This window comes from Leuciscus leuciscus (genome assembly GCF_965113295.1).
Source record: "Leuciscus leuciscus genome assembly, chromosome: 4".
In the NCBI taxonomy this organism is placed as follows: Eukaryota; Metazoa; Chordata; class Actinopteri; order Cypriniformes; family Leuciscidae; genus Leuciscus; species Leuciscus leuciscus.
Genome location: NC_138728.1, coordinates 33,495,738 through 33,510,547, shown reverse-complemented (window position 1 = coordinate 33,510,547; position 14,810 = coordinate 33,495,738). Strand labels below are relative to the sequence as shown.

The 14,810-nt window shown below is 42.1% G+C and overlaps 2 protein-coding genes across 4 annotated transcripts in view; both read right to left on the bottom strand.

Annotated features, from left to right (window-relative positions):
* The window catches only part of LOC309497397 (uncharacterized protein), a 65,999-nt gene that overhangs the window by 33,550 nt on the left and 17,639 nt on the right, over positions 1-14,810 (bottom strand). The window lies entirely within an intron of this gene.
* Positions 6,776-10,542, bottom strand: LOC309497353 (tripartite motif-containing protein 16-like). 2 transcript variants are annotated; one of them, XM_082167584.1, is made up of 6 exons: positions 9,933-10,542; positions 8,860-8,949; positions 8,540-8,773; positions 8,038-8,197; positions 7,837-7,884; positions 6,776-7,602 (listed from the first exon to the last, which is right to left on the bottom strand). In XM_082167584.1, the coding sequence occupies exons 1-6, from the start codon at positions 10,503-10,505 to the stop codon at positions 7,067-7,069; spliced, it is 1,641 nt and encodes a 546-aa protein (XP_082023710.1). In that variant the 5' UTR covers positions 10,506-10,542; the 3' UTR covers positions 6,776-7,066. The 2 variants fall into 2 exon arrangements, with proteins under 2 accessions (XP_082023710.1, XP_082023711.1); XM_082167585.1 differs by lacking the exons at positions 8,540-8,773; positions 8,860-8,949 and having other exon boundaries at positions 6,785-7,602; positions 9,933-10,534.

Below are 14,810 nucleotides of genomic sequence, written 5' to 3'. Positions count from 1 at the left end.
TGGAACAAGTACATTACAAGACGTAGGCTGTGTCCGAAATCACATTACTCTCTTGATTAGGTACTTATTTTGAATAATTTTGATCATTTTATTTTGAAGTAATGACTTCACGAACGCTAAAAGAGTATGTTCTATACAGTATGAATGCGTGGAGTTAATCTGGATGCACTACATTCACCATGTTGTCATTATCATGTGACCTACCAGCGTCAGTTACGTCGCTTCACTGCCATTCTTTTATCCTCTCCCGTGGCCTTATGGGATAGTAAAGTGTTCATCGATGAATGGGCGATAAACAATAAATAAAGCAACGATTTCGATGATACAGTTGAGTCATTTTAAAAAACGGGTTGTAGTCAGTGGGTTCTTTTGAAAGTGCAGTATTGGTAAGCCTTATAAAACTAACTTTCTGTCAGTGGCTAGTAGGCAGACTCTTCTTCCTCCGTTTTTTTTTTTTTTTTTACACGTAGCATATAAGTGATCGTATTAGTGCCCCTGCTGTTGGCTGTTCATATTGCTTTATTACACTTTTTTTTGTGCCAACGGCCCTCGGTTGGACGGCCGTTCTGGACTTTTCCATAACACACAGATTGTCAGTCCGTCCCTGACCACTACGGATAGATGAAGTGGAGATACACAATATTGGAATAATATTAAAATCCAACAGGAAAATTACTGTTGCTTTTGTATTTTTAGTAAATAAAAATGACCAAATAAATTGTGAATAATGTGTTCATTTAACAGCTGTGGTGGTTACAGCATATATCTCAACCCTTCCCATCTGGCATCCTCCCATTCCATACAGTAATCTGGTTCATTTTCGGAAGGTGCAATGATGGGATTATGTGTGTCATCAATGCATCCAAACACACTGAAAATCATAAAGGAAATTCTAATTATTAGGTTACTTTCAGAGGTCACAGCAAGGTATTAAACGTACAGTATGGAATTTTTGGCCACTAGGGGTCGCTAACCTATTTACAATAACAAAGGCGTAGTTTGATGACGCAACATTTGCTAAGAATTATGGATCTTGTCGTCAACGTCAAGCCGACCGATCTAATCTATGGATCTAATAATGTTTATGGATGACTGAATACATCGATGCTTTTATCATGACTGTGATATGAAGCAGTTCGGGATTGCTAAGAGACAGCTATCAGCTCCACATGCTACGCGAGTCCCGCATAAGGAATATGGACATTTCATTCTACCGAACTAACGTTACACGCGAGTGCAGAATTACTACTCACAGTCACAGGTCAGTTTATTAGACAAATTAAACTTGTGAGGCAACACAGCGTTGTTTCACTTGGTCTAACATTACACTATCACACAAAACTGCATTTGAATGTGTTGAAATGTATGTGTTAGTTTGTCTGTATGAGACTAGCAGTAAGCTAGATCAACATTAGAATAACATACAGATCATATTCTAACATTTCATCATGTTGAGCTATATAACATTGATTAGTTTTATGTAAATGTGCTCACCTGTTTTATAAAGTACATGTAGGAGCGGTTGAAGTCTCGGACGTGGAGCTCTCGTTTATATACTGTCTATGGGAGCTCTAGGCATCTCGAAAACACCGCGCTGATATTGATTCTCGTTTTAGTTCTCCTTTTGTATCCAAAGTCTGCTTGCCATGGTCCATAATGTTTGAACGAAACAACAACAGCGTGCAAATACACATTGCGAACTACCGTCAGTCGCTTTGGTTACTATCAGAGGGCTCTGGTTCATAGCTCTGGTTGCCATGGCAGTATGAGCGGAAACCAGGGACAACGCGGATATGACGCCATTGACGGCGACAAAACGGAAATAAAGAAACGGGACGTTTCTCGAATTAAATGACAAATTTCTCCTGGTTTGAAAGTTGTTGGAAACAGTCGGGATAATGTAAGTACACAACTAAAAAATATATATAACATAGATATAGTGATTTTTGCTATTTTTAAAGCAAAAAAGTTACATATTGTGGCTTTAAGTGAACATCATTTATGAGCTTAGCCTCATTTAAACCGATTTCTCCACCATTAATATGCAATCGTGTGAATCTCCTCTTTGATGGCTCATACGGGTTTGAGTCCAGGAAACTCTCAGAAGGAGCGTGAGAGCGAGGCACACTTTCCTTCCCGCTCTGATACAGTAGCCTTCCTAATGTGCTCTGCATCTTCAATGTTATATAGAATAATGTGCAATAAATGAATATACTGCACTGCAAAAAATTGTTTAACATTTTTGTTGTTTCCGGTCAAAATATCGAAACATTCTTAAATCAAGTTGCATTTACTACATAAGAAAAACTCTGGGTTAATCTAAGAAAACCTGCTCCTGACCAGGTTAGGTTCACTAAGTAAGTTACCATGGTAACTGACTCTGAGTATAAGTTACCTCTCTTTCAGAAATGGGCTTGACTTACTCTGCTTTCTCGGGTTTGACATACCTCACATTCTGAAACGGAAAACCCAGAGTTTCCCTCATTTCAGGGTTAACATACTCAGAGTTTTCACTTAACCTCCTTTCTGAAACAGGCCCCTGCACACAGAGCAGTGAAAGAGAGACGATAGTAAGTCGTTATGTCGTTTAAGCTCCACCCACAGCAGTTCTCTTTAGCTCTGCTGCTCTCAATGTAACAGTAAACATTACTCATTCACATTACTGTCAGGATTACACCCTCAATCAGTCCTCAATCACCATCATCATTCACTCCGCCCACTCGTTCACTATCACCCGAGTTCTAATCACCACCACCTGGATTCCCATCACCAGCTCACCGTTCATAAACTGCACTCACCCCTTCAGTCCTCGTCTGGTCTCGTCTCTACATGGACACACAGACTCACCTCTCGTATCCTGACACTTACCCGAATCCCCGACCTTCTTCAGCCTGCTTCTGTATGCTTCTGATCCCAGTCATCATCACCTGCAAGAGAGACTTTGTTATTCTACAGCTAAATCATCATAAACTGTCTTTAATCTGCTTCCTCTCCGTTATCTCTGGAACCGATCCATTCTGCTGAATAAATACATTATATACTTACCTTCCTGTTTGCTTCTTGTCTGAAACCTGACAGAAGACGAGACCAAAGATGCAGAATCCTTCGGATTCCGGAGAAGATCATCCACCGGCGAATCCACCTGCCGCCCCCACAACCGCATCACGATCTTCACTTCCGCGTTCATCGGCTACTTTGTTCACTGTCTCTGCCAGTCCCATGGCCCGACCAGCGACATTCACCGGTGAGGCGGAGGACTGCAGTGGGTTCCTTCTACAGGTATCGCTCTATTTCACTATGCAACAACATCAATTTACCAACAGCCCGTGTTGCATTCATCATCTCCCTCTTGTCCGGAAGAGCACTCCAGTGGGCGCAATCGCTAAGGAATTCCAATTCCGATGCAGTTAAGTCAACTGATAGATTCATTCAATACTTTAAAGAAGTTTTTGGCCAAGCAGCAGCCGATCTCTCCGTTCATGACCAGCTCTTCAATCTTCGACAAGGAAAATCTTCCGTGAGTGATTATGCTCTTCAGTTCCGTACTCTGGTGGCATCTAGTGGTTGGAAAGAATCAGCGTTGATTACAGCTTTCCGTAATGGTCTTAATCCGAATATTCGACAACTACTTGTGGTCTACGATGACAGCATGGGTATTGAAAATCTTATCCAAAAGACCATTCGCATTTCTCAGCGCTTATTTGCCTGCGATCTATCTGAACCCACTGTAAGTCTTCCGCCTTCGGTTCCATCAAGCACTCCTCCAGCACCCGAGCCCATGGAGATTGGCTCCTCTCATCTGCCTACTTCTGAATGCCAAAGACGGATACTTCATCATCTATGCCTATATTGTGCTTCAGATAAACATCTCCTCAGCACCTGTCCAGTTCGACCTCCTCGCCCAGCGGTAAGCTCCATTCAAGGTCATCCTAAAATTGAAATGTTGAATCGTACTACTGTGCATCTCCTGACCTCCCGTGTCTCTGTCTCAGCACAAGCCCTCATCGACTCTGGCTCTGCGGGGAACTTCATTTCCCCAACGCTTCTCCAAAAATGCAATCTCCGTAAACGCCGTAGCCAGCAAGATCTTCAAATTCACACCATCCAGGGTAAACCGCTGGGCAGAGGTCACATCCGGTATCATACTCCTACGTTAACTCTTCGCATTGGATGCCTGCATTCTGAGGAGATCTCTTTTATGGTGCTGGAGGAGTCCACCGCTGAGCTCATCCTGGGACGCCCGTGGCTGGTACAACATCAACTGGAAATCCGGTGAGATCCTGCGCTGGGGAGATAACTGTCAGTCATCTTGCCTATCTTCAATCAAGAAAAGTTCTTCTTCGTCTTCATCATCGCCCTCTCAGTCAAGATCCAAGGTTCCTGTCTATTCCACCTCCGTCGAGAGTCCCGAGGTTCTACAAGAGGTAGAAATTCCAGTGGAGTACCAGGCATTCCAGGATGTGTTCAGCAAGAAGCTGGCGACCAAGCTACCACCTCATCGGCCATGGGACTGTGCTATCGACTTGCTACCTGGAGCAACTCTACCTAAAGGACGTGTCTATCCCCTGTCTATCCCGGAGCAGAAGGCCATGGAGGAGTATGTGGAGGAAGCGTTACAACAAGAGTTCATTCGTCCATCTACCTCCCCTGCCGCTTCGAGTTTCTTCTTTGTGGGTAAAAAGGACGGAGGCTTGAGGCCGTGCATCGATTACAGGAACCTCAACTCTCAGACTGTCAAATTCAGCTATCCCCTTCCTCTGGTCCCAGCAGCTCTGGAACAGCTGCGCGGAGCCCGTATCTTCTCTAAACTTGATCTCAGGAGTGCCTATAACCTCATCCGTATTCGTCATGGAGATGAATGGAAGACGGCGTTTGTGACCCCATCAGGCCACTACGAATATCAGGTTATGCCCTTCGGCCTTTCCAACGCTCCCCGCTGTCTTCCAGGGGTATATGAATGAGATCTTTCGTGAACACCTCAATCGTTTTGTCATAGTGTACATCGACGACATCCTCATCTACTCATCTACCCTCTCAGAACATCATCAACACGTCATCAAGGTACTGGAAACATTGAGAAAACATCAACTGTACTTGAAACTGGAAAAATGTGAGTCGACCAACATGGCATCCAGATGGACCAGAGGAAGGTGGAAACCATTCAGAACTGGGCAATACCATCATCCGTTAAAGAACTTCAAAGATTCCTTGGTTTCGCTAATTTCTATCGAAGATTCATCAATAACTACAGCTCCATCAGTGCACCCCTCACTTCAGCTCTGAAAGGCCGGCCCAAGTCTCTGTCCTTGTCACCCGATGCCATCCAGGCTTTCCAGCGCCTCAAAGAAGCCTTCACGACCGCTCCAATCCTCGCTCATCCCAATCCAGATATTCCAGCGGCAGGGTGAGCCTCCCAAACTCCTTCCATGTGCCTTCTTCTCTAAAAAGCTGTCCCCGGCGGAGTGTAATTATGACATCAGCAACCGGGAACTGCTCGCTATCAAACTAGCCCTTGAGGAATGGATGAATTCTTGTCTGAAACCTGACATTACATTGTACTTAACAAAACAGTAAACAAAAATAAAACAAATCTGAAATGTAATAATCTCTCCAGGAAAATTACAGACTTTGTAAACAATTCAATGTTGTCTTTTCCTTCTTAAACTTCTTGGTTTGTGATCGTATAAAACTGATTACACAGCTTACATCATCCACTTTGTGTTACCCTTAAATTTATGAAATTAATGGAAATAACATCTGGTATTTTTAGTAAAACCATGAATTAAGTGCTTTATAAAACACAGTTCGTAACAAATATTTCTTAACAATACAGAAAATACAACTACATGAACAGAGTAAATTCTTAAACACTATATGATAAAAACATTTACCTGCACACAGAGCAGTGAAAGAGAGACGATAGTAAGTCGTAATGTCGTTTAAGCTCCACCCGCAGTTAGAAAGATCGTAGAGTGCATCCAAATGGACATAAAACGATCAAAATACTCATAAATATAAACAGAAAACACTATCTACAAATCAATCAGTGTCTACTGTGAGCAATCCTTTTATAAAGTGTCAAATATTTGATATGAAATTATATATTTTTAACCTTTAGTGTGGAGCGACCACAGAAACGACTCACCCACAGCAGTTCTCTTTAGCTCTGCTGCAGATCGAATAGGAAGCGCAATCCCATTATTGCAGGATTTACCCACAACCTATAATATTTGGGGAAATATGTATGCTTTTACTTGTGTATTTATGAATTGTGTTTTGAATTTATGAATCGGATTTAGTAAATGTGCTGTGCATTTATGAATTTTGTTTTATAAATGTATTATATTTGAGGCTGATCTGGCTCCATAGTAACAGGTATGACAAAAATATCAAAACATGAGGTAGATAAATAGTCATAAAATAAAAAATTACATAGCCTGAGATGGCATAATAAAAAAAATTGTCATTTAAAGCTGTCTTCATTTCATGGATATAAAAAATAAAAATAAAAATCGATTAAACTTTAATTTTTCAAAGTTGAAAAGGCACTGATTTCATGGAATGACCCAATGATGTCACAACCAAAACTTCACCACATTAGTATTGTCACCAAAAAAAAAAAAAAGTTTCAAGCCAATTATGTATATATTTTGCTGTAGTGTGTCAGTAGGAAATATCAGTTTACATTTGTTTACAGTTTACATATTCCTTTTGCCATTAACTGTAATAATACAGTGAGATTTTTGCATGCACAAGGAGTCTGACAACAGCCGGTATGAACCACAGAAATCTGATCTCACCATCATCGAGTCTGTCTGGGATTACATGAAGACACAGATAAAACTGAGACAGACTTTATCCAGAAGAACTGTGGCAAAGTCTCAAAGACACTCGAAGAAACCTTCAGATCTTACTGAGGATTCATTACACACATTTATTTTCTGATGTTATTTCACTGACAGAAGTTCAGCTGTAGTATTAATGTAATGAAGAGAAAATAAGCGACTATAACATCTCACTGTGACTGATTTATCATGCAGCTCAAAGCATTATGGGTAGAATCTCTCTAAAGTCTGCTCTGATTCATCAGCAGTTTCACTGATCCATCATAAACACTAAACCCAGGATAGAGCGGTTGAGTGAATGTGGTCTGGACTGTGTGGATGAGGCTCATTGTGTCAGAGACGCTGTAGAAGGACAGAGTTCCTGCACTGTGATCTACACACACTCCTATTCTCCTGCTGATGGGCTTTACAAGGAGTTCAGTCTTTATCTTATTGTGATAGAATGAGGAACTGGAGGGAGAGCAGTACAAACTCCAGGACTGATCATTATATCCAAACAAACATTCATAACCATCTCCCTTCCTGCTGATGCTCTTATATGACACTAATATAAACACATCATTCCCACTCCACTCAATCTCCCAGTAACAGCGTCCACACACACTCTCTCTACACAACACCTGATGATAATAATCAAATCTGTCTGGATGATCAGGATACGGCTGATCTGTGTCAGTGTTAGTAATCACTCTGTTCCTCTCAGACAGACGGAGGCGTTTATTCACTGTGTTCAGATCCAGAGTGAGCTGATGGGAATCTGATGGAGAGAAAACACATCAGAATCAGGAATTATGAATCTGTCTGATCTTTTATTAAAGCTGAACTCTTCATGTTCAATATATCAGCAGTGTCTCAGTACAGTTTACCAGATATCCTGTGCAAATCATCATTTACATGATCAACTCTAAAACTCTTCTGTCATGTTTTCTTTCTACAGGAAGAACATGAAGACACTCAGTGAGTTTTTCTGCTTGTTTTCTTAGTGACTTACATTGTAGGAAGTCGTTCCTGGTTCTGGGAACAATGTTGGTGAAAGTGACTGTGGAAATCAACAGACATGAAGAGTGTGATTATCATCTCAAGAGAAAATGATCCCTGCATCCGTTCCTAAGACATTTCTAATATGATCTTCTACATGATATGAGATGATGGAGGATAATTTCTGAGAGCTGATGAATCTCCAGGACTTTACCTCTGTCAGAGATCTTTTTCAGCTCCTCTTTGCAGAAATCCTCCAGTTTGTCTCTGAGCTGACGGACAGATTCTCTCACGCCATCAAAAGAGGAGAGAGAACTGAAGGGATTGTCATTTACGTCTGTAGATTCAGGAGGAGCTGAGAGAGACTGGAAACTCTACAGAAAACAGAAATCAAAGCTCATCACCTCCACACTTCATCAATAACCTGCACTACTGTCAGATTTCAGCGGCTCTTGTTGATCTTTAGTAGTGAAACTGGTGCCATCAGGTTCATGGATTTTACATTGTTCCTAAGAGATTTCCAGAGCTGAACTGCATTTGTAAGTGCATCTCTTTCAATAGAAGAAGATCAGATGAGAGTCTGACCGTTGATTATATAATAACCGAACACACAGATCAACACTTCAGTCAACGGCTCATTCTGCTCGCATGAAATGTTTCTCTGTGAGTCTCTTGCTCAAGTCCACTATGACCCTGTTCTTCTAGATCTCTGTTACCTGCAGGAAATGGATGTGATCCTGTGTGTGTGAAAGCTGCTCCAGCTCAGCGTCTCTCCTCCTCAGATCATTGATATCCTGCTCCAGTCGCTCCAGTCGTCCTTCAGCTCGACTCACTGCAGTCTTTTCCTGATCTCTGATCCGCTGTGTCGCCTCAGAGCGGCTTCTCTCAATGGAGCGGATGAGCTCAGTGAAGATCCTCTCACTGTCCTCCACTGCTGTCTGTGCAGAGCGCTGTTAGGACACACATCACAATCACACAGTGGCTTCAGTGAGTCCTGACTGAGACATCTCAAACTTCTCTTCTTCTCCAGACTCACCTTATGAGACGCCACAGCCTCTCTCAGCTGCTGAAGATCTTTCTCTCTCTGCTGGGTCCTCTGCTGGAACGACCTCTGCGTCTCCTTCAGCTGGTGTTAAAGGACAAACCAATGACAGGAGAAACATCACATTAATCATCAACTAAACAGATATGAATCCAGTATCAGAGAAGTGGTGAGATTGAGGGGTTAAAGGTCTTGCATGATAAGATTATAGGTTCAGTCAGAAGGGGTGAGGCCTGGTTGAGTCGTGTTTAGTAGTGTGTTGTCGGCATGTCCAAGAGACACAGTTTTTACCACCCTGAATCTAAACCCTAATTACTAATGCAGACTAACTTGATGGTTAAAATGTACTTTTAACACTATCCTCGAGTATACAACCTCAATCTTTTGTTGTGTTCTCACCACTTTTCTAACGACTGCTTTCTGAACCATGTAGTTCAATGCAGGTCAGATGTTATAGATGAAGTTACAAATGTAGGTTCAGGAGGAGCCAAATCATTCAGTCCTGTCAATCATCATTACTGCATTTATAAGCAGCCGTCCCAGCGACAATTCTTCCAACATTCCTCACCTCTCCATCGCTGTTTACATGACACTGTTTTCAACAAAAAAAACTTTCATTTACACGACAACAGCGTTTTGGGTGGCTGAAAACGCAAACTTTTGAAAACGGGTTTCAAAGTGCACGTTTTGAAAACGGTCTCAGTGTAAACTACAAAAACATGAATCTCTAAAAATGATGACATTATGCATGTGCGTTTTATCGCCATCTAATGGCCTGGCAGCAGAATACAGCGTTTTTAATAGTTTTTGCAACTCTAGTTTTTAATGTGCTTTAAGACAAACCATGTGCAAATTCATAAGTCAACACCATTGCTGAGTATTTCTTTTTTAAACTGAAGTGAACCAAAGAGTCTCAAAAACACGGTTTGTAATCACTGGTGTTTCTGACGTCACAAACTACCTTGTAACCAGTCAGGTCAACATGTGATCATCAACGAGTGGTCCCCCCCAAAACTGTGAGCCTGTAAATGAGGCTATGACATAATGGGATCTCTGTAAGTTCATACCTGTTTCTCTGTCCTCTGTGCTGCCGCTGATACAGTGTCGTGGTTTTTATGTTCATCCATCACACACAGCAAACATATACACTTCTGATCAGTGCGGCAGAAAACCTTGAGGAGCTTGTCGTGTTTCTGGCAGATCATCTCCTGCAGTCGTCCAGTGGCATCAGTCAGATTGTGTATCTTTCCTTTAAACAAACTCTCATGTTGTTCAAGGTGATTCTGACAGTAAGAGTTCAGACACACCAGACAGGACTTGACGGCTTTGTGTTTTCTTCCAGTACAGACGTCACACTGCACATCTCCAGCTCCAGCGTAACAGTCAGCAGCAAGTTTAGTCTTCTTCAGTTTCTCCACCATTTCAGCCAGAATGGTGTTTTTAGCTAAAGCAGGTCTTGGCCTGAAGGTCTGTCTGCACTGAGGACAGCTGTAGACTCTCTTCTCATCCTCATGATCCCAGCAGTCTGTAATACAGTTCTTACAGTAACTGTGTCCACAGGGAATGGCCACTGGATCCTTCAGGAGATCCAGACACACTGAACACATGAACTCATCCTGAGATATTCTGGCTTCTGCCATTTTACTGCATGAATACAGAGACACAAACACACAACAGCTCAGCTACACTTCAGTTTCTCTGAACAGTTTCCAGTTCCCAGTTTCCTGGTGTTTCCTGTTTCCTGGTTCTGTGTTTGAGTGTCGTGTGTAAAACAGGCATGTCTGTAAAGCAGTGTGACGAGGCATGATGGTAATTACAGTCAACTTTAACACACAAAGAAAACACTTTTTAAACCACTCTCAGCAACACCACGTTTGTACTCTCTTCTACTCAACCCACACTGAATGTTGTTGCACTTTCAGCTTATAATAAAATATATTGGCTTAATTCAAATTTTCTGAAACTCAACATGGACAAAACTGAGATCATTTTTATTGGTACTCCGTCACTCACTAGCAATATTTCTACTGATTTCACCTGTGAGATTGCCGGTATTCACATCAAACCAAAGAACTGTTCAAAATCTAGGTGCTATTTTTGACTTTCAGGCTCAAATTAACTCTATCACAAAATCTGCATTATTTTACCTTTCTCGCATTGTCTAGCTCTGTCCCTTCATCAAAGACGCTGAAACTGTCTTCTACCCAGCAAACACATTTACTTTGTGGCAACATCTGTGGCACGTTGCATTTCTACTATGGCAGCGTCACTGTCTACGTGCTCGCAACATTGTAACAACGTAGAATTGTAAGACGCGACAGGGCTGTAGCAACGTTGTAGCGCGACATTCAACAACAGAGAGACGACGGACTGACAATTAATTTTTTTTATGCTATAGATATCCCCCATTTAAAGGTTGGGTAGGTAGGAATTGTCTAAAAAACTTCTTTTCCAAATTTGTTTAAACTTTATTTATATATCAATACATAATTAAAATGTAAGTACTCTGAAAAAGAAAGTATAAAAATCGAGTGTCTGTAGACCTCTCACGACTGTTTTAAAGACAGCTCATTATTTCCATTCACTCCACCCCCTCCCTTCTGGGCTCCTTCCAAAGCCACGCCCCAAAACACATGAACGCGCGACTCCGACCGCTGAGCTGGAAGATGCATTATTTACCTGAGACGAGCGGAGAGGAGCGCAGTGCATGCAGTGACATCATGTCAGAATCACATGTAATAAAAAAATCTATCTTTATCAACAAATAAGATGTATTTTAGCGCTACAGCCCTCCCTCCACAGCGGAGCCTGCCATGAACACGCAGGCTAGTAAACATGCAGGGACACTGATGACGGCGGATAAACAGTTATCGCACATTCACTGGTAGGGACGAAACATCAATAATATGCTTTACATTGACTATGGCCTGCCCATACTTTGACTACAAACTTGGTCCTCAAATCATTACGTATTTTGCAATACATGTAATGTAACTTCATAACGTTGCACTCTTTCTATAAGTTATAAATAGCTAGCAAGATAATAATGGTAACGTTACAGTATCTAAGTAATTATTCTAGCGATGTGTGATGTGTAATGCTAAATAAGGTTTGCTAGTACATTATTTCAGCAACATGACAAGCCAGTGAATTAGCAGGTTTCTATTGTTGCTTTGCACAGTGCGTGACATTTTATCTGTATGCTATGCGGCTAGAGTTTTGACAATGAGTAAATGGGCTCCGACGCGCTTGTTTATCGTCATCGGTCTTTTTCCGTTTACCTGTCTTTGTTGTATGAGCAGGTGCCACTCGGGAAATTGGCAGTTTTGGTTGTTTGTCCGCCATTAGCACAGCTGCGCGGCACACCGGCTATCTTGATTTTGAACGACGGTACGCGCTGTGCGAGAGAGGGGGGTGATCAGCGCGTACACAAGCATGATTGACACTGCTAAGACACTCCTCCTGGCTCTGATTGGTTGTTTCTTACCGGGAGCGGTGTATTTCTGCAAATGGCAATAGGACCACTGGGAGGAGCCTGGGAGCTTGATTTTTTCACAGATTATCTGTCTCATATTCTACTGTCAGGACATAATGACAGTTTTAACAAATATGTAAAAAATTAATTTTTACAGAAGTTACCTACTGCAGCTTTAACATGTTATGTTTTGAGCTTAATTTTTAATTGGTCAGATGTTAGATAATTATGTACTTTATAAATATTGTTTATCCTTATTATTTAATGGGCCTAATGGTAAATTAATTATAATCAACAGAAAAGTATTATAGGATTATAGTCCAGAAAACATCAACAAATCCAGAGGAGAGATGCAAGCCCAGAAACCAGTAGGCAGGCATGAGGCACAGGCAAACTTGAGCAGAGAACAAAGCAAATCGGAGCTTCACATGACAGGACTATATGGAGAGACTTGCGTTAACTAGCATGAGCAGACATGAGAAAATATAGCAAAGAAACGAATGAAACTAAATAGCAGACAAATCAAAGGAAAAACTAAACAGGGGCTCGTTCTTCGTACGTTGTTTAAAACATCCGAAATCAAATTACACATCCAAGATGATATCATCGTGCTAATCATGATCTGGCTAATTAGGTTCTTCGAACACACTTGCCGGATATGATTAGTATAGCTGGATTGAGTTATCTGAGATAATTGCGCGTTCATGCGCTGGGTTAAAAGGGGATATGTATCGATAGTAGAAACATTGATCAGCAACGCTGCTATTGGCTGTTTAGCGTGGCCAAAGAGCGGGCTCAGTTTTTCTCCTCAGCAGAGCAAGAACTAATAGTCGAAGTTTATTCGGAATTTTAATGTTTAATCAAAACGCCAGGGAACACCTCAAAGTCTACAAAAGCCAGGAGAGAGGGCTGGCAAAAAGTAGCAGACAATTTAAATCCGTAAGAAGTGGCCAAGTTAGATGTTTTTTATCACTTAATAGCCTATATTTTTGTATTTTAATAGTTGCATAATTACTTTGTTCATTGTAATGTCAGAGTCACCACACTAGAACATGGGAACAAATAAAAGTGAAGTACAAAAATATTCTACAAAATGGTAATTTTTTGTTATATTATAGTCTCTTTTATAAAAGGCACTATTAAATAAATGGTTGTCTGTTTATAAAAGCAATCAAGAAAAAGATCTTAGTAGCCTATGTCACGGTGTGACAAAATGCGGAACTCATTTCCCTTAGAGTAGTGTTTCCGTTGGGACACTTTTGAGTAACACCGCTCCCAGGCCTGTGTGTGTGCGTCTGTTGCCATGACAACCTCAAATGACAGATTGACAACAGGTGTGAGGAATTTACTGGGAGTTTGGGTGAGGCTCTGCCAGCAGCTGAGAGAGTATAAAAAGCCAGTGAAGAGAGACTGTGGGGTGGTTCTCCTCCCCGCCTGGGGGTTCTCCTCCCTGTGTGTGGTTCTCTTCCCGTGAGATACTGTGTTTTTTCGGCAGGTGGTTTATATCTGAGGCTGGGCTGTGCAACAGGGCGAAGATTGAAGCCGAGAAATGGAAAGGAGAGAGTGAAGTTTGTCAACGAAAACCCAAGGGATATCGTCAGCAGTGGGAGAGACGCAAAGTGATGAGTATTTGATCCGTTGTTTATATGCACTGACACTGAAGTGGTGTGGAGAGTCTGGAAAGCGTGTGGCACGAGTGAACTATTACACCGAGTGAATTAATGATCTATCTCCAACCTTTGTTCTTCCTTCACTGAAAGTGACGATTACTACATCCGTTTGACTGTCTCTGAGAGAAGTGGAGCCCGTGTGAGAGACGAGAGTCGATCTGGTGGGAGAAAGACCGGTGGGTGAGTGCTGGCCCGAATGCACGGTGTGCGAGTGGAATGCAGTGCCTGAAGTGACGATTCACACGGTTCTGATATATCAAGCGCCCAAACTTACCATTTGAGACCGCCTGGCCCGCTAATGCTGGAAGATCCTGCCAATGCTTGAAGAGCCTGCCAATGCTTGAAGAGCCTGCTAATGCTGTGAGTTACACGTGTCTATTCCTCTCTCTGTCTGAGTCCAGTGAAGGGCCTGCTAATGCTTGAAGAGCCTGCTAATGCTGTGAGTTACACGTGTCTATTCCTCCCTCTGTCTGAGTCCAGTGAAGAGCCTGCTAATGCTTGAAGACCCTGCTAACGCTGTGAGTTACACGTATCTATTCCTCTCTCTGCCTGAGTCCAGTGAAGACTCTGCTAACGCTGTGAGTTACATGTATCCATTCTCTGCTTGAGTCCAGTGAAGAATCTGCTAACGCTGTGAGTTACATGTATCTTCCACTCTCTGCCGGAGGCTAGTGAAGAACCGGCTAATGCCGGAAGGGCCTGCTAATGCTGGAAGAGCCTGCTGATGCTGGAAGAGCCCGTTAATGCTGGAAGAGCCTGAGGCTAGTGAAGAGCCGGCTAATGCCGGAAGGGCCTGCTAA